Raw genomic sequence first — 20,752 nt, forward strand, 5'->3', positions numbered from 1 at the left:
GAAAATCCCAACTTCACGAAGAGCTGAGAAAGCACAAAGGATTAAATGCTGAAGAATAGCAAAAACGCAGTAAAGGAATAAGCTGAAAAACTGCAAAAGCTACATTTTTCTAAAAACAAAATGTAAACAAATAAAAAGCTATATCATTCCTTTCCAAATACATTCTATCAGACATCAGTGGGACATTCATCCAACAATTATGGCAGTGTAATAATTTAGTAAAAATCCACGGGTCTCAATCAATTATGGCAGGGTAATAATTTACTAAAAATCCACGAGTCTTAAAATCTCCACTCAAAACAGTACCAACAGCAATGTATCAAGTTAAATTGTAGGATAATTCGTAGTCAAGACTAACTAAACCACCACCTATGCAAACAATGAAAAATTATGTCCCATACATGGCTGTCACACGGTAAATTTGACTTCTGAAAGTTTTTAACTCAAAACGGTCTCACAGTTCATGTGTCTGTTTTTTAAAAACCACATATTCAACAACTGTGCAAAAAAATCATTCCACAATGGAAAACCTAAGCACACCCATTCCAATGTGATTAATCATTCTTCTGTAATCTTACATTACATTTTTTCCAAAGCCACCACAGCAAACCATAAAAATCCCACTCACAGCACAGTATTTGGTCGCACAGAAAACTACACGTAAAGACAACCATTCTTACTTACCTTCCTTTATCAAATCTACCACCCTCTCCACGTATTCTGTTCATCGCATGCCTGTGTCTGGACTCATGAAGGTATTTCTGTTAGAATAAACAGAATAATACAATATATACATTACCATCTAGGATAACACACAAAATACACGAACAGAAAGGCCCATACGTAAAACTACTGAGAAAAATGTAAACAGTATATCTACAAATGAACCATTCTAGAGATGAATTGCTTCTCAAAAGAATACCAGAAAACATAAATAACAAAACAAAGTTCTTTTATTTAAATTTCTGACAGCCTTATGAGACACAAGTTACAATATCTGAACTTTACACTCAATGACCCCATGACCAAACTTGACACTTACTTTTCTTTCTTTAGGTATACGGCCTTCTCCCTCAAGCTTGGCTCTTGCCTGTCTTCTCTTCAGTATACGGTGATACTGCTTTGCATTTACATACAGAGGTTCCTCTTCTAGCAACTCTGGTCCAGGTAGAGGTATTCTTTGTAGCTGAGCTACACCATTATTAACCTGCAACATATTTAATATACATAAAGAAATAAAAGTTGTGGTAATAAGAGTAAAATTCTATACACTGATATACTCAAAACCCTACCACTTCAACTTTTCATATGAAAATAGGTTGTAAATGAAGAGACAGATGCCCTGATAAGCCTGAACTGACAGACCATATTAATAGACTCCAAAGTTCTTGTGAAATTCTAAAATGTACCACTTAAATTTGCTTATAACCCTTTTTCAATATAAATTCCTAACAGATGACTTTCCTTTAGAGTAATGCAATGTTTATCTTGCAATTCCCATCAATCATGCATTGCCTTATTACTGCAAAAGAGGAAATCCCAGGCACACAATAGCTGCACTAGTCAAAACTGAGATGCTTCTACCATATCCAAGTCCTGTGTATAGTACAGTATATGTATCTCTCAAACTTCGCATCTATTCTATTAGAACTATCACTGACACCAGTGCCTCTAATTCTCCAGCTGTGCCAGTCACATCCATATCAGTGTATATGTCACTATGCCACAGCTTCAGAATATTCCTTTCCTACATTTATACCTTTAACCTTGTTGGTATTGGAATATAAAACTTGGGCCAAATTCAGGACTGAAAGGGAAATTGAGATGAAAGTTTTAAAGGTGTAACAACAGGAAAACCTCACAGCTGCAATATGGAACAACTGTTATGAGAGGGTGGAAAGTAAGAAGGAAGAAAAATAATATGAACAGAGGTAGAGTAAAAGGAATGAAAGGGGTTGCAGCTAGGTGCCGAAGGAACACTGCAAAATACAAAGAACCTCAAGTAACGCCTACACTGCACTGTGGAAGGTGTGCTGATAGCACTAACAACCCACCCCTCCAAGGTCTAACTTTGTTTTTATCTTGCTCTGCTGTCTATGGAGGTTCTTGATGGTAAGGTCCTTCATCCCTCAAGTCATGGGATACTGAAATCTTTTTCCAAGCTGTTTTGCTGTTGCAAACACAAGCAGTGAGCCAACAAGGAACAACACTCACATATTTAATCATAGCCACTCTCAGACTTATGTCTAAAACTGTGACTCGCATCTTTCTGGTTCTCAAAACCATTATCCTAATTGCTATCATGACTAACCACACAGGATTTGAGATAGTTAAACATCAAATTTCTGAATTCAATGATTCTTAGGTACAGTATTGCCATCCTCAAAGGTCCAAGAGTTCTTTCCTCATGAATTGGGCCCACTAGTTGTTGCAGAGGCCAGTACTCAAGCGACCAGGTTAAGTAATCAGTAATCAGGAGAGGTAGTTTAACCTCAATTGCCAACAGGGTTGCAATATTCAACAATGGCAACTCTTCCTTAGCTCAAACTTCCACTTCAAAGACTGCCAATTCATCTTCTGAAGACCTCTACACAACAACTCTAGCAGTGTAAATAGTATCTTGCCTCCCTGGAAGTTATTACAAGTCGCATACACTACAAAAGTCCTTCAATCCTGAGGAGCAAATTTTCCCTTTCATCCTCTAACAGCATTTCAGGCCAATGTCTAAAAACCTTACTACCTATGATCAATCTTTGCCAATGGTCAACCACTGCCTGACTCTACCTGGACACAGATTACAGACTAATATAGAACACTTCCCATAACCAAAGTATTAGGTGACAAATACCTAAGGGAATGTACATCAAGGTTTTAGTCTGTACGTACCACTCTTATATAAGATTTAAATGAGGATGTTCATTTGCTTGTTTGCTTGGCTGTGACGTCATTTTGATAGCGGTTTTGGCTATGACGTCATCACGCTTGATAGAAGCATGAGGCGGTTGATGGTACTCTTGCAGCTAAGATCAAGAGACCAAACCTGCTGTGGCATTTCTACTTTTACAAGGATGCGACAGTCCTGGCTCAAAGATGAAGAAGAATTTACTCTTCTTCTCTTGGCCACGAGGATCAGTCACGAAGTCCCTGATTAAAGCATTCTCCAACTCTTCACAGCCACACTAGACTAAGCTTCCATCAGTCACTTGTTCGACAATTACAACTACTTCTTGTGCTTTCATATAATAGGGATGTAACAGTCCTGGCTCAAAGATGGAGAAAAAACTTCTCCTCTTGGCTCGAGGATCAGCTACGAAGTCCCTATTCTTTCAGGATTGGCAGGAGAACGCACTGGCGTCAAAGCCAGTCACCTAAGCTTGTTGATGCCTAAGCGGAAGGATACAGAGGAAAGACTTGCGATTTTTCCACTATGTGACTGTTATATCTCCTAACACTTGTAATTTTTCTCAAAAACAACGCGCGTTTAAAAATCGTCAAATCCGAAAGCATAGTTGTAAAGTACTCTTGTACCTCGAAGAAGCGAAAATGGAAGCATGTCTCCGTGTAGGCCGCAGCTGTGAAGTGACTTCATGGCGGGCGCCATGTTTATGATGTCACTGAGCATCTTGAATGCGAACCTAGCACTCGACAAGAAGTGCAAGGCTGTTGTTATTCTCGTAGACATGGCAACCTGACTCTAAAGGTTGCCGTGTTGCACTATCTGCTTCTCTACAGATGTTGACGCATTCGACCGCCATTCAGTGCATATCAGGATAGAAGGGACATCCATCACGTGGGACCCTGGATGGCAGCGCGACGTCAAATAGCAAACCAACTGTACTTCTTGGGTTGATACTCCTGATAGGCCTAACGCCGACCGCACACCTCCATCCTCTCTACCCATGTATCTGGAACGAAAACAAGATGGCGATGCACACCTCTCCCTGCAGGGAAAGGAGCACAATTAGTCATAATTACTTCCAAAAGCACATCCTGATACATCCAAGCTTTGGATTTACAGGCAATCCATATGAATATGTGAAAATCCAAAGCACAGGCAGCGAATTAACTGTACCTTAAGAGTTTCTGCACCTACGACTTACTACACAACGAGTACCTCGACGTCAAAAGCGTTGAAGAAAATATCTGGACATTTATCTGCTTTTTGTGATATCTAGGTGGTCTAGAAGCATGAGAAGGCTTCATGTTCACATGCCCGGGAATTCCAAACAACAGATTCAAAAACAACATGGGGCAAACTAAACCAGCTTTAAAAGGACGGAAGCAAATCACGTCCTCTCTTAAAGGCGGTAAGAAAATAACTAACGGGGTCACGAGTTAAAGAGGGGTATGTGGGTGGCTCCACATGTCTCGTGACCAAGCACAGATGCCAATAGTCCCTTGCGTACACAATTATTTTAAACTTTACCGGTTTCCAGCTGGCGCTAAGTATTTATCCTAATGTTAAGACCAAAGGTTTGTTTCGTATATGAACTACTGCTGCTTTTGTTTCTTTAAGATTGCATGTGTGTGTCATTTGCAAGAGAAATAATACAGTTGTATTAAGACTAACAATAGTTTAGTAAAACTGTTGTTTTACATATTATACGCAGTTATATTTCATGCATTATTGTCATAACATAATTTATGAACAGAGCAAATATGTACCATGTTTGCTTTCTTAAAATCATCGGTTGAATTGCATTTTAAAGATATCATCACATTAAGTGCTAACTGAGACTCATTTTAAAGATTTGTTTTTATGTAAATTATCAAATACAGTTCGTAAATTATCAAAAGCAATTTAAAAATGCAACTTGATAAACTATATATGCAGTAAATTAAATGAAGTACAGGTCTGATATCACCAGTACGTATCAGATATTGCTTTTGGCTCTTCCAAAATGTTTGGTGACCTGCATATCATTAGTTTCTCCAGCCACAGCTACAAGTGTAAATTTAGTGGCATACTTTCATAACACTTTCCTCTCCACTGAGTGAAAGAAGAATAAGGATTTATTTTACGGAAGTCCCTGTTGAAAATCAGCACATTTTAAACAAGTCGACAACTGGAACTAGACACTTAATAAATGTGTGTTAGTTACGGTAACTGACACCGGCAAACATCTGCTTCTTGATTTGATTGTTCATGTCAGTGTACGTTCTGTTGTTCATGCCAGTGTCTTGCATACAGTAGTAAGTGGGTGTTAATTATAAGAAATAGTGATGAAATCTTAGACAAGTCACAATGCTGGTAAGCCTGATTTAATGTATGAAGACTCACACTTAACCTAATGAACTTTGACTTCTAGGCCTATTTATTAGTTAAAAGCTAATGTGGATATAATAGCACTATCAATGGCATCTACTGAAACTGACAACCATAGAAAGCCTAGTATAATCTACTTTGCACTAAACTTGAATGCTCGCATGATAAACTTGACTGGAAGATACACAAGTACATACACAAATTACGGTTCTTTTGTATGCTGTATATTTTTGAGTTTGACAGAATATTTACGATGGAGATAAACTGTGCTTGTATATTTACAGAGTAAGCTTCAGTTCTGAAATCTGAATAAATCCAAATGCTGAAAAATGTGGCACCGGCCTATTAGCCGCTCAAGAACTAATGGCGGCTGATTCAAAAACTTTCCAGACCAAGGAATGCAGACTTTTCGAGGTCAGACTGTACAACAACAATAATTTACTTAAAGGAGACAAACATATCCACCAAACAATCTAAACTCACCATGACAACATTAGTCAGGTTGCTTTGTACTGACTGTTGTGTTTGATTTGAAGTAGTCTGGTTGGCCTGATTAGCCTGAGTAGTGGCCGTTGCTCCTGCTAATTGGATAATGTTACCTGAAATATTGAGAACTTAAGAAATAAACTGTCATTAGTGAACGGTTTCACTTGCCTACAACATGGATTGGATGCTAAACCTAAAAATATATGAGGCAGGAAAAATTTCAGCCATATTCTGAAAAGAAAAAAATTAAATGGTAGTGCAACATGTTAAATTTATTTTTTTTTAAATGCACTCACAGCCAAAACTAAATGGACCCTTAGAGCAAAATTTACTATGTAAACATATGAAAAGCATAAAGTGAGAATGAAATCAGTAAGGGGTCCACAATATAGAGGTAAAAAAAAAAATTGAAAAACATTACTTAAAAATGAAGAATCAAACTACAGAATACACTGGAAACTGGCACGGCATAAAAATAAAAGTAAAACAGAGGTATGAAAATAACGCTAGAAAAAACTAAAAACTATAAAAAAACAACTCCAAGCTGTGAGTTAAGAATCAGAGAGACAAGAAATGTCAATAAAAATCAAAAGTATGGTTGAAAGCGGAGTGTACAGTGGTAGACATCAGTTCAATTCCCCCAAACCGTATGCATCTGAACTCAATTGAGGAAAGCATGAAAAATAGTCTACATAAAAAAAAGAAAAAACAAAACAAAAAGAAACACAAACTCTAAAACTACAAAGTAAAAAACTGAAACTAGTAAAACTCAACTGAAATTGTTTTCAAGTTTCAAAAATAAATGGACAAGGTAAAAAACCAATTTAGTAAGATGATGACAATAACCTAAGAAAATAAGGTTTGAAAAAGAATCAGCCAACAGATTTAAACTTAAAGAACATTCAAAAACATCTATAAAAATTTTCCATAGAATTAGACAGTCCTGAAAACCTAAAAAATATTAAGTAAAACAACAGGTGTACCCAAGTTAAAAGCAAGTGATTAACACCTAGAGCAATGAACCATCAATGTCAAACAAATTTCTGCTTCCTCCAAATCTATGACATGAACTGGATTACATGACATTGCAAAACTAGTACTTTTCAGTAAAATTATACTGTACTGTAGTTTTTTTTTTTTTTTTATAATTGTCACTGTAAATGGAGTACAGAAATTAACAACTAAAGGACAAGGTATATAGAAGGTATCTGACTTTGTATCTCTAACAGTATTTCACTCTCGAGTACATAGTACTTGTATTTATTATGGTAACAATAAAGGGTCATCACAAAAAGTCATATTTTCCATCTGTTCCAAGAGCATCTCAGTATCACATCTTCCAAGTAACTCTTGACTTACATTACAGATCTTTGCAATTTTTTTTTAACAAAATTAATTTATCTCCCCTTACTTATGAGCAAATAGTTTCAGGCAAGTCCTATGAATGTAAGGATGTGACTCAGCCATCTCAACCCCTTTATGCTAAGCAGTAATGCAAAAGCCCAAAATGGCTACTTAGTAGATAATTCTGTAACTATCTGAACAAACCATTACTAACATAAGGCAGTTCTATATAACCAACTGGTCAAACTTCCACGCTCGTAAGTCTTGTCAAAAGAATTATTTATTAAAAGGAATCTTTAGAATAATGTGAAGTTTAAAGATGTCAAACTGCTAGGTAGACAGTCCTAATATGAAAGACATCCAGCGCCAACAGAGAACAAAATACTATCACATATTAGAAGTTGGATTAACTGCAACGGCCTGGTAAGAATGAAACCCATTCACAGTTGTGGACATGGGCCTGTGATGATAATGAAAGCATGACAAATTGCTGCTGTACACACATACCAAAAACACTTCATACTGCAATACACTGAGAGAAAACCACACGCACATATCACGCATAATATCACCAATAAAATTACTCATACCAATAACAATAGCAATAATAATAATAATAATAATAATAATAATAATAATAATAATAATAATAATAAATGATAAAAACAATAGCTCTGATCTGTGGAGATCAGAAAAGAGGTGATTATTTCCATGGAGAGACAAAATTGGTCACAGGAAAGGAATGAAGATGAACAAGGGATATATTAGAAATAAAAATAGATTAGATACCAGAGATAGACTAGATAACAAGACAAATGGAAAAATATTCGGAACTTTTTATCATTTAATGGCATGTGGAGATTTTTACATACAATGGAGATTTTTACATACAAGTGTAAATTACTTCATTATATTTTGTTTAGGTATTCAATAACTTGTTGTGTCATATGAAAAAAAGATTTTTCTCTTCTCATATCTTTCACTGTTTTCTTTTCATTAAATTGAGCTATGGTATGTGTGTACAATGAGTGTTTTCATTAGTAATAATTGTATTACATGACTTTTTGGGAGTTTTATTTTTTTTTTTTTCAGCATAAACTGAGATTATGTGGAAATTCAATCAATCTCTATCCCCCTCAAATCATCTATAACTTTTTTTTTCTATCTTTTTTCTCCCCTAATGTTTCTGAAATCTTTTATTTCTTAATTTAATAGCTATATATCAAATGGTAATGGTGGTATTTTATATATTTTACAGTATCTGAACAATCTTTATCAATGTAACTCTCTCTCTCTCAAGTAATTTTGTTTCACTGATCTTGCTACTAATTATCTATGGTTAACAAAATATGTACACAAATGTTCTGTATGTGAACCATATGTATGGAATACTGTACAACAATCTATAGCGACTCTTTTTATCATAAGGCCTCTTACAAACACTTTATTGTCGAGTTTTAATTCACCCTGAAGTGTTGAAGATGACTTATCAAATATAACCAAGCTTACTGTATTGTACTCAGTAGATAACAAAATAAAAATAGACAAATAATAGCAATGAAAGGTACAGTAAGACCAATTTTAGAACTTGAGTTAGCTTGAAAGTGATTCCTCAAGTTTTAACTTTTAACAAGTATATTCGTTCCTCACAATGATTTTTGTCCATTAGGTAACAATTTGATAATTCCTTTGGTAATATGGAATATCAAAATGTTATTTTCATTTTCGTATCCTTCAAAACACAGGTACAGCAAGTTAGTCAATTGGGTCACCTTATCAAGCCTATTAAGTTTGGCTTACATAAATATTAACTTATACTGTATTAAAGTGGTACACCCTTGCTTCCCGTACATAAAAAAAACCACAGCAAAATACCCATAACGTAATGATATTGTATCAAGAGTTGCGTTCCCTTCTCCATTTGAAATTTTTTGTGATTTCACTTCATTCCTTATTCACTTTACTTTGACTATTCAATGTGCATTTTACAAATGATCATGGGCACAGTAACTAGAACAGCTTTTCAATGCACAAAACATTTTTTTAACTGTAGAAAAACTTTACAAGGTCAGCTAAAAACAACTTAAAAATTCAACTGGTCCTCATCAACATTAACATAAAATCAACATTTTTCCTATTACTATATTTGCTATAAATCTAAAACAAATAGCCAATCAAAGAAAGCCCTAAAAATCTGGTACCATTCTTGCAGTTGGTAAAGCATTTTCCTAACACACAAATTTATACTGAATGAACTAGGACTTTACTTCAATAGCCTTTGGTACTTGTATTACCAAAGGTTAAGTAAAGCTTATGCAAAACCTACAAATGTACTGTAGTTTCTATGCAAATCTGCTCCAACACTGCATTTCTCTTTTTAATAAATGGGTCCAACATTAAACAAGAACTAGCCACATTTAATTGATCTGAAAATCAAAAAAATTACCTGAAATGTTAATCGTGTGTGTGGTTAACTGGATATCAAATATTCCAACTGTAATTACTCACCACCATATAGATGTCTTTTTTACTACAACCATCATAAATAGTTGAACCAAACCACTCAACATTTTTTACTCTCATTGGGCTGACCCAAAGGGTTTGTTTCTAATGAATACATCAGATCTTAAAACAGTAATTGGATAAACAAAGTGTTGGAGATAGACCAAATTTCTTTCATATATACCGTATATGCCGGCGTATAAGGCGACCTTTTAACCTTTAAAAAATCTCCCCCAAAATGGGGGGTCGTCTTATATGCCAAGTTCAAAAAAGAAAACCTTAAATCCTGGATGGATTTTTCAATGATAGGCTAACCCCTGATGTGTTGATAGTTGCATCAATAGTTAACTAGCATCGCAACTATCAACACTGTAAACAAAACATATGTAATAAGGGTAAAAACCGTAGGTAACTCAAGTGAATCACTAGCGACACAAATTGATACTGTAACAAAACAACTGTAATTACAGTGGATAATTACCATGATTAGACGTTAGGATGAGCGGGCTCTCACTTTGGTTCAGGTGTACGATCTCTCTCCATAATTCTAAAAACCAAAAAGCTCTATAAACCTAAATATTTTTTGGAGGAAATGATCATTTGCAAAAGTTAAACGTATTCAAAAATATAAACACTGTCATCCTACGCCATTTGCATTTGATTTTGTCTACATTTTCAAAATCTCAGCTGATTGGGTACTATCGATATCTTTATTGCCATTAGGTGCTATAAGAAATGCAATTCAAGATACTTTTTCTTGTAAATTGACTAAGTTGGGCTTAAATCATGCACAATACTTGATTGTTTAATCATTATAAGTGTGATTTCGTCAATTCCGGACATCACCTTCACCTGCTCCATAGATGTCTATTGCGTGAGGAATGAGTAAAAATGATATTGTTATTTTACAATAAAGTTTTGTACATACTTACCTGGCAGAACATATACTTAGCTTACGTCTCGACGTCACGACAGAATTCAAAACTCGCGGCTAACGCGACAGGTAGGTCAGGTGATCTACCTTACCCGCCGCTGGGAGGCGGGTGTAAGAACCATCATACCTTTCTTGCCAGATTTTTTCTCTCTTATACCTGTCTCCTGAGGGGAGGCTGGGCGGGCCATCAATCGTATATGTCTGCCAGATAAGTATGTACAAAACTTTATTGTAAAATAACAATATCATTTTTGTACATGAACTTTCCTGTCAGACATATACTTAGCTGATTGACACCCTTGGTGGAGGGTACAAGACAGAAAATAACAAAGAAAAGGTAAACAACACCTGTTGTAGGATAAACATAACCTTGGTTCTTACCTGTTTAGGCTGAAGACTTCATAGATACTGTCTATTAGTCTGCATAGCCATAAGAGCTACAGCGCGGGCGTGACCTACAGCTGAAAAGACTCTTTGGGTCTACTAACGGGACTTGATATCCGCTTACTTAGTAGAATCCAAGTCGGATCATGTCAATGGGGGTTCGCCCTCTTCTATGACAGAACCTGTCCACTACCAACGCAGGGAGCTTCAAACCAAATCCGATCACCTAACCAAACCAACGTTATTAGCATTACGAAACGAAAAAAAAAAAAAAAAAAAAGATGCCTACCTGCATCATTTTTCATACAACCATATGAAACTCAATTACCAAAAAAAAAAACAATGGAACAAAACTACTAAGGATATGTTCCAGCTCCCTGCCCCAGCACCGAATCCGCCGATACGTACGGGCCTAACGCGAAGCACTCGTCATACGTAATACTGACGTCTTTTAGGTAGTGGTTGGCGAATACTGAATTACATCTCCAGAATGTAGTTTTCATCAGATTCTGAAGAGACATATTCTTCTTAAAGGCCAAGGAAGTGGCAATTGCTCTCACTTCATGAGCCTTGACTTTTAGGAGCTTGAAATGTTCTTCATTACAAGATCTATGTGCTTCTTTCACAACACTTCTAATGAAGAAAGACAGCGCATTTTTCGACAATGGTCTGCTGGGGTCCTTTACAGAGCACCATAGTCTGTCCTCAATGCCCTTAAGGGTTTTCTTCTTCTGAAGGTAGTATTTTAAACTCCTAAAGGGCAAAGAGTTCTTCAGGTTCTTCCCCTACTAGGGCAGATAAACCACGAACCTCAAAGTTCCTTGGCCAAGGATTTGAGGGGTTCTCATTTTTTGCTAAAAACGAAGGAAGGAAGGAACAAACCACGGAATCTCCTTTGAAACCTACCCTTCCTTCTAGGGCATGAATCTCACTAACCCTTTTAGCAGATGCTAAAGCCATGAGAAAGAGAGCTTTCCTCGTGAGATCTTTGAAGGAGGCTAAATGTGGTGGTTCAAACCTAGCGGACCTCAGGAAACGAAGAACCACATCCAGATTCCAACTTGGAACTTCGTTCGAAGTTTTCTTGGAAGATTCAAAGTCTCTTAATAGATCATGAAGATCTTTGTTATTCGAAAGATCTAAATTCCTATGTCTGAACACCGCAGCCAGCATGCTACGGTATCCTTTGATAGTAGATACTGCCAAACCGCATTTTTCTCTGAGGAAAACTAGGAAATCTGCTATCTGAGTCAGAGGTACTGGAAGAGGAAAACTTCTGGTTCCTGCACCAACGCCGAAAGACGTCCCACTTCGACTGGTAGACTTTAAGGGTCGAAGGTCTTCTAGCTGAGGCGATAGCCTTAGCAGCTTTTGTCGAAAACCCTTCGCTCTGACAAGACTTTTGACAGTCGAAAGCCAGTCAGATTGAGAGCGGGGAGGTTTCTGTGATACCTGTCGAAGTGGGGTTGTTTTGAGCAAATCTTGTCTTTGTGGAGTGCTCTTGGGAAAAGTCCACCAACCATTCCAGTACCTCTGTGAACCAATCTTGGGCGGGCCAGAACGGAGCTACTAGCGTCATTCTTGTCCTCTCCGAGATAGCAAATTTCTTGAGGGTTTGTCCTAGTACTTTGAAGGGGGGAAAGGCGTAGACGTCTAGCCCTGTCCAATCTAGGAGAAACGCATCCACTGATACTGCTCCGGGGTCTGAGATCGGGGAGCAGTAAAGTTCGATTCTTGCGTTCTTTGCTGTTGCAAGAGATCGATGTGAGGTCTGCCCCATCTTCTCCACAGGTCTTGGCATACTTCTGAGTGGAGGGTCCACTCGGAAGGCAGGAGTTGATTCTTCCTGCTCAGGAGATCGCCCTGACGTTCCTTTCTCCCTGTACGAATCTGGTGAGAAGACTGATCTTCCTTGTTTGAGACCACAGCAGAAGATCCCTTGCTGCTTCGTACAGGGAGAAGGAGTGCGTCCCCCCCTGTTTTTTTGATGTACGCCAAGGCTGTTGTGTTGTCCGAATTGACCTGCACTACTGCATTTCGGACGTGGGGTTCGAAGGCTTTCAATGCCATCCAGACTGCCATCAACTCTTTCTTGTTGATGTGCCAGGACACCTGATCCCCCTTCCAGGTGCCTGACACTTCTCTTGTCCCGAGTGTCGCTCCCAACCTGCCTCCGATGCGTCGAAAACAACACATGGCTGGGGTTCGGCATGTAGAGAGACATTCCTTCCACAAATCGAAGTGGGTTGTTCCACCACCGAAGGTCTCTCTTGATTTCCCTTGAGATCTTGAAGGAGAACTCCAGATCTAGGGAGAGACGCCTCCAGTTCTGGTATAGAAAGAACTGTAGAGGCCTGAGATGCAACCGTTCCTAGAGAAACGAATTGCTCCAGCGAGGAGAGTGTCCCCAGCAGTACTCATCCATCCCTCGCTGGTGGCATGCATCTTTCTCTAGGAAGGTCGTTATTTTCTCGTAGCAACGAGCTATCCTCTCTGGCGACGGAAAAGCCCGAAAAGCCAGAGAAGCTATCCGAATCCCCAGATAGATCCTCTCTTGACTGGGGATTAATTGAGACTTCTGGAAGTTCACCAGAAGTCCCAGCGAACTTGCCAATGTAAGGGTCTTTTGAAGGTCCTCCAGACATCTTTCTTGAGACTCTGCTCTGATTAGCCAGTCGTCGAGATAAAGCGACACCCTCACTCCCTCCAAATGTAGCCACTGCGCCACGTTTTTCATTAACCCCGTGAAAACTTGGGGTGCAGTTGATAGGCCGAAGCACAAGGCCTTGAATTGGAAGATGTTTCCTCCCATCATGAATCGTAGATACTTCCGTGAAGAAGGATGGATCGGCACATGAAAGTAAGCGTCCTGAAGGTCTAGAGACCATCCAGTCCCCTGGACGAAGAGCCGCTAACACTGAGGAAGTTGTCTCCATGGCGAACTTCCTCTTTTCCACAAAGACGTTCAGGGCGCTTACATCCAACACCGGTCTCCATCCTCCTGAGTTCTTCGGAACTAGGAAAAGTCTGTTGTAAAAGCCCGCAGAGCGGGATCTTTCACTAGTTCTATAGCCTCCTTCTCTAGCATGAGATCTAACTGCTAGAGAAAGGGCTTGTGATTCATGATGGGGTCCTTGTACTTGGCTACCAACTCCCTCGGAGTTGTCGTCAATGGTGGTCTTGACGAGAAGGGAATGAGGTATCCTTTGCTGACAATCGATAGGGACCAATTGTCTGCCCCTTTGTGGGCCCAGACGTCGGCAAATTTCAGTAGTCTGGCACCCACTGATGTCTGGAGTCCTTGACCGTATTTCTTCCCTCTGACTGACTTAGAGAAGGTTTTACCTCTCTTAAAAGGTCTAGTCCCTCTGGTTGCAGAACCTCTGACAGCGGGTCCTCCTCGAAAGGGCTCCTGTCTCAGAGGAGTCTCTTTCTTGGTCTTGGGTTGGAAGACAGAGCGAGGTTTCCTGGCCGCCTGGGCTAACATGTCCTGAGTAGCCTTAGCTGAAAGGGCACTCGAGACATCTTGGATAATTTTCTTGGGGAACAGAAGAGGAGAGAGTTGAGCATACAAGAGCGAGGCCCTTTGTGCATGAGACACTGCCTTCGTGAGAAACGAACAGTAGACCGACCGTTTCTTAAGCACTCCAGCTCCAAACATGAGGAGACTTCACTCGATCCGTCTCTCACTGCTTTATCCATGCAAGTGAGTACACAGTTAAGATCTTCAGGAGACAGAGCATCTGGGGTCTTGGTCTTATTAGCCAGCACACCTAAAGACCAATCAAGGAAGTTGAAAACTTCCAGGACTCGGAACATTCCTTCAGTAAGTGGTCAAGTTCGTTCATTCCCCACGTAGTCTTGGCGGACAAGAGGGCGGAACGACGAGCAGCATCCACTAATGAAGAGAAGTCCGAGTCCGCAGACGAAGGGAGAGCGAGGCCTAAAGGTTCTCCCGATTCGTACCAGAAATCCCAATCTGCCGGTCAGTTTAGACGGAGGGAAAGAAAAACCCGTCTTTCCTTTCTCTTCCTTAGAAAGGAGCCATTCCCCAAAACCTCTCAGCCGCCTTCTTCATGGAAACAGTAGGTTTCATCCTTCACCAAGACGAAACCTTCGACGTCTTCGAAGTGGAGAATAACGAAAGAGGAGAAGGGGGAGCCACAGGAGAAAGGATATCTCCAAACTCTTGCAGGAGTAACTCTGTTAGTTTCTTATAGGAGGAAACTGAGGCGTCTTTTGGTCCTTCTTCTTCTGAGGGGTCCTGTTCCTCCTGAGCTGAAGAGCCCTCCTGATCCTTAGAGGCGCGGACTATTCTTGAAAGGAGTCTCTAGAGGAAGTTAGACGTATACGTCTTGGAGACAATGCTTCAGGCAAATGTCTACTTGCAACATCCTTCTTGTCTGGAGGAGTGCGTTTCCCAGATCCTTGAAGCCTAATAGGAGTCAGGCGGCAGTCAGGTGCAGAGCGCCTGTTTGAAGAAGAACTTCTATCAGGCTCTTGGCGCCTATCCAAAGGAGAGCGGCTACCCGGCGAACGGCGCCTGCCATACGAAAAGTGCCTACCAGGCTCTTGGCGCCTGAACCGAGGCGAGAGAATCTCTGGCGACGAGCGCCTACTAGGTGAGCGCCTACCAGGGGAGAAGCGCCTGCTAGGCTCTCGGCGCCTGACTCGAGGCGAGAAAACGTCAGGAGAAGAGCGCCTGCCAGGCGAAACGCTTAACCAGCTCTTGACGCCTGTCCAGCGAAGGGCGCCTGTCCGATTTAGGGCGCTTGTCAACCGGAGAGTGGAGGCGAGACGAGGAGCGGCTACGAGGTGAGTAGTGCCTACTAGGCTCTTGGCGCCTGTCAAGGGGAGCGATCCTGTCTCGAGAAGAGCGTCTGTAGGGTGAGGATCTCCTACGCGCAGTTTGCTCCTTGTCCGAAGGAGAAACTTGTCTGTCAGGGCAAATGTCGCTTAGACGCAGATGTGATCTTGTCCGAAGCAGAAAGCCTCCTGCGAGAATCCGAACGCACAGGTGAGCGCGCCTCTTCCGTCGAATAGCGAGAGTCAGGAGAGGGGAGCCTGGACTTCTTTACAGGAAGCGAGACGTCCTTCCTGCGACGAGAAGACACGCAAAGAGAGCCAGCCAGAGCCGAAATCTGCGCCTGAAGGTTAGCCAACACCCTTGCAGGAGAATTCACAAACTCGTGAACAGGAGACGAGGCTCGATCTCGCTCGGGGAACGATACTCTGGAGATCTCTTACGCTTCTTCGCTTCCACCTCAGGCTCTTCCGAAAAAACTTCAGGGCTGGAAGGGCGGCGCAGGGAGCGTTCCAGGCTCTCTTCGAAGCGCGCGAGGCTTCCGAAGAGCTCCATCCTCTTTTAGGAGAAGGCGAAGGCGACGACGAGAAGCACTGGCGCAAAATTTCTCTCTTGGAGCGATCCAAGGTAGCCTGGGAACGATCAACAGGATCTACCGAGGGGACGCCTGACCGTTGGGGATGCTCCCTAACCTTCCTGCGGCTTTCGACTTTTCCTCCTCCACTGGGACTGGGAGTCTGGAAGAGGTCTAGGCCTGGAAGCATTAGGGAGCCGATCAGACGCACCCTCCACTGCACTGGGTTCACTGCACAAATCACTATTGGAATCACTCTTACCTTCTAGTTGCTTGATTTTCTTCTCCATACTGCGAATGGTGGCTTTCATTGAGGCCACTTCCGAAGGCGCATCTTCGGCTTCGGTGCAGGGAGCAGGAGCTGAACTGACAAGGAGCTACTTCTAAAATAGGATTATCTACATCCAACTCGCTAATACGAGATCTACTACTGCTCCTGGAAGAAGCTTTCCTAACTTTATCCTTTTCAAGCTTGTCCTCAAATAGGAAGACAAAGACTTCCATTCATCCTCATTCAGCTTTTCACATTCATTACAAGGGTTATTAAAGGTGCATTCATTCCCTCTACACTTCAAACATACCGTGTGAGGGTCTACCGCAGCTTTCGGTAGCCTCACCTTACACTCAGTCATACAACAAACTCTAAACATAGCAGTTTTCTTAGTATCAACATCAGACATCATGAATCCAAGAAAAATCCAAAGAAAAATCCAAAGAAAAGTCCAATAACTGTCCACAAATTGCGAATGCCAGGCCAAAAGATCGGGTACTTCACCAAAAGTCCGTAGAAACAATCCAGGGCGAAAACGAGAAAAGAATCCAACTGTCAAGAGGTACCGACAACAGGTGTGGTCGACACCGACGACAGAAAAAATCTGGCAAGAAAGGTATGATGGTTCTTACACCCGCCTCCCAGCGGCGGGTAAGGTAGATCACCTGACCTACCTGTCGCGTTAGCCGCGAGTTTTGAATTCTGTCGTGACGTCAGAGACGTAAGCTAAGTATATGTCTGACAGGAAAGTTCATGTACAAAAATGTAGTTTAAATTTTACTTTTGGAAGCCACCATTGAGAATCAGCAGGGTTTAACAGAGATAACTTCAACGCAACTCTTACTAAACGATCAACAGTTACGGCAAATGACGTCAGCAATCAGCTGTTTCTCGATTCTGTTGTTTGTGTCGGTACAAGTCTACAATGGCTTCATCCGTAATTCTAAAACCTGGAATTTCTTAATCGAGAATGTAGCATCATCAAGTTGGAGAGAGAGAGAGAGAGAGAGAGAGAGAAGAGAGAGAAGAAGAGAGAGAAGAGAAGCGAGAGAGAGAGAGACGAGAGAGAGAGAGAGAGAGTTAGAGAGAGAGAGAGAAGTTATTACACTGACAGATATCCGTTACCAAAAGTCGAATAATAGTTGTGTATTGAGAATAATGAAAATTTTAATAAAACTTGTTTTACTGTATCTAATCACGTTGCAAGTATTAATACCACATTATTGTATTATTATTATGAACAGAGCGATCTGCCATTTGCCGATATCTTCACTGTCTTTAGCTGCTGAATGAAAGTTAAATCAGTATTAAGTTTCTTTCTTAAATGATCAAAGCTAGCTTTAAAAATTGCAGCTTATTTATAAACGTAGTAAATTAAATGAAGTACATGCATGTTTTTTCCAGCTTCAGACGGCACTTTTGCCTCCGAAACATAATGTCAGCAATCAGCTGTTTCTCGATTCTGTTATTTATGTTGGTACAAGTTTATGCCAACTTCATCTATAATTCTAAAACCCGGAATTTCTTAGTGGACGATGGAGAGTAATATTAAGTATGTACTAAACTTGCTGAGAGAGAGAGAGAGAGAGAGAGAGAGAGAGAGAGAGAGAGAGAGAGATTGTTGCCCTGGTTAAGTTATTACAGTGACGTATTTATTACCTAAGGTCGAATAATGTTTGTGTTCTGAGAATAATGATCATTTTAATAAAACTGTTGTTTTACAATATTTAATCATATTGCATGCATTATTACCATATTATTGAATTATCAAAGCTGGGCTTAAAAATTGCAGCTACTTTATTTATAAATGTAGTAAACTAAATGAAGTGTGTGTGTGTGTAGTTCCCGGTCATGTTTGATTTATGAACACTGTTGTTTACTACAGGTCAATATTTCCTTGATAGTACTTTATAATCAAAGTGTTTTGTGATATCGATAGTTTTCCAGCTATCCTTAATATCAGGATTTCTTCCAATTTTAAAGGAATACATTCATGGGGATCTCCCTCACATGGGTATTACTCTGCCGATAATGAGATCACAGTCGTTGAGCATTCGTCATGTTGTTTACCATATATTTTTTTCTAAGAGAATACAAAAGTACTTTTTTGTAATGGTTAGTTTTGCCACATTACAAAATCTTGAAGATATAAATTTTACAAATATTTGGTACAATAATGCCAATAGTTATTGTTTTCATTTATGTATCAAATAAATTACATCACCTGATTGAATCACGTAGTTCAAAAAACTGGGGGGTCATCTTGTACCGTGAACAAACTTTTAAACCTACAATTTTGCGTGAAAAATTGGGGTCGTCTTATGCACAGGGTCGCCTTATACGCCGGCATATACGGGTAGTTGCTTCCGATCCTTTACATCTACTGTTGACACTTTATAAAGACTTTTGATAAAAAATTTTCCAACCCTGGTCATAAACTGTTGGTTAAATTGCTACCAACACTTTATATACACTGTTGCTTAAAAGTTGAACAATTCCTAAAGATATGTCTGAATATCATTGTTTTGTATTCAGGGACTGGGTACTACTACTGTGATGCATTCTTTACTCTTTAACTAACCTATTGGTACTCTCAATGGCCATTCAAAACCAGTGTTAAACAGAAAGAAAAAATTCCCAACAATTCTTTTTATGTTTCTGTTACTCTCAATGGCCACTAAAAATAATTTAACGTCAGTCGAGAAAGAGAAAAACGACTCACCTGCTGGTTGCTGTCCGATAACATTTCCCGAGTTATCAACTTGAATGGGATACACCAGAGCTTGACCATCAGAAGTTTGGATAATTTGCGCTTGCTGGGATGATCCTCCTGGAACAACCACATGAGAACCTCCCTGCAAAGAGTGTAAACTGTAAATAAAAAATCTAAAAATCTAGCCATTTTATTATATGCTGTCAAAAGTGAGTTTTAGCAACAGAAATACTCACTGAATGAGTCGTCGTAACTGTCTCGCGACACTTCACGTTGAGACACCAGTTAAACAAAACTCAAGCTGCATTACAAGGTTTGCACTTCTAATTTTAGTCAACATGAAAAATGGGTTCTCCTTCAGGTTTGGTAAGTAAATGCATAATTTACCCTTACTGTACTGTACAGTACTACCACTGACATGCTCTATTTAAATCAAAGCGCCTTAATGATAAAACTTCTTTAAGTGATTTGAATTACCCTACTGAATTTCCATGAAATGATGCCACAAAAATTCTCAGTAAAGCACATCATTGGAGTAAAAGGAGTAACTGAATAAAGAGGCTTCATCTATACATCAAATACAAAACAATTCTCTCTTTGTAAGAAACTTAGACTATATGAAATGTCATAATTCAGCTTTAATATAATTTAGCCAGTACATCTATTATGCTACTACTTTTGGCATAAAGTAGCGCATAACGCCACAACTAGGAATTCAACAGCAAGTCCCTCAAGTACCACGGGAACATCCAGATGTTAAAAGATATAGACTTATCATTCATGGAGATTAAAGCTCTGTATGTTTAACAATGTCTCACGTCATGATAAACGCTTATGATGAAATACAAATTGTACAACCATAACTTCAGGAAATATGTAATATGAAGCAATGTACACCAAGACAAAATAGCTACACAAAAGCGTATACGTATTGTGGGAACAAGGCAAAACCTGCTATATATCACATACTGTGATTTAGAACCTTTTGCACAGTGATGCACCAACTGTTGTACCTGTATGCTTGAAGCAGGAACCACTTGTATTTGCTGCAGTTGTTGCGTATTCCCTGCAGATGCCACTTGGATCGACCCCGCTTGTAGCATCAACTGCCCATTAGCTGTCTGGATGATCTGCGCACCCTGCAAATTGATTTTGATTTTATTCATATATATTCTTGGCATTATACCAAGCACTGGGGCTACTAAGACCATTCAGCACTGAAACAGAAATTGACAGTAACAAGTCTGAAAGGCGTAAAAGGAGGAAAACCTCAAAGCAGTTGCACTATGAAACAATTGTTAGGAGAGGGTGGAAAGTAAGATGGAAGAAAGAAAATGGGAACGGAGGTAGAGTAAAATGATCGAAAGTAGTTGCAGCTAGCGGCCGAAGGGACGCTGTAAAGACCCTTAGGTAATGCCTACATTGCACCAAATGAGGTGTATTGACGGCATTACCCCTCTACAGGGCCTGTGTA

At 39.9% G+C, this 20,752-nt stretch overlaps 1 protein-coding gene across 8 annotated transcripts in view; it reads right to left on the bottom strand.

The window, feature by feature from the left end:
• LOC135199946 (nuclear transcription factor Y subunit alpha-like) overlaps positions 1–20,752 on the bottom strand; it is a 46,758-nt gene that overhangs the window by 9,044 nt on the left and 16,962 nt on the right. For 4 of the 8 annotated variants that reach the window (XM_064228066.1, XM_064228067.1, XM_064228069.1 and 1 more), the window contains exons 3-8: positions 20,292–20,417; positions 19,288–19,420; positions 10,080–10,145; positions 5,750–5,880; positions 1,043–1,207; positions 685–761 (exon numbers count right to left, since the gene is read on the bottom strand). In XM_064228066.1, coding sequence (XP_064084136.1) covers positions 685–761; positions 1,043–1,207; positions 5,750–5,880; positions 10,080–10,145; positions 19,288–19,420; positions 20,292–20,417 — 698 coding nt within the window. The remainder of the gene's footprint in view (positions 1–684; positions 762–1,042; positions 1,208–5,749; positions 5,881–10,079; positions 10,146–19,287; positions 19,421–20,291; positions 20,418–20,752) is intronic. The other 4 variants (XM_064228070.1, XR_010311155.1, XM_064228072.1 and 1 more) reach the window with 4 other exon arrangements.

This window comes from Macrobrachium nipponense, chromosome 26 (genome assembly GCF_015104395.2).
Source record: "Macrobrachium nipponense isolate FS-2020 chromosome 26, ASM1510439v2, whole genome shotgun sequence".
Lineage (NCBI taxonomy): Eukaryota > Metazoa > Arthropoda > Malacostraca > Decapoda > Palaemonidae > Macrobrachium > Macrobrachium nipponense.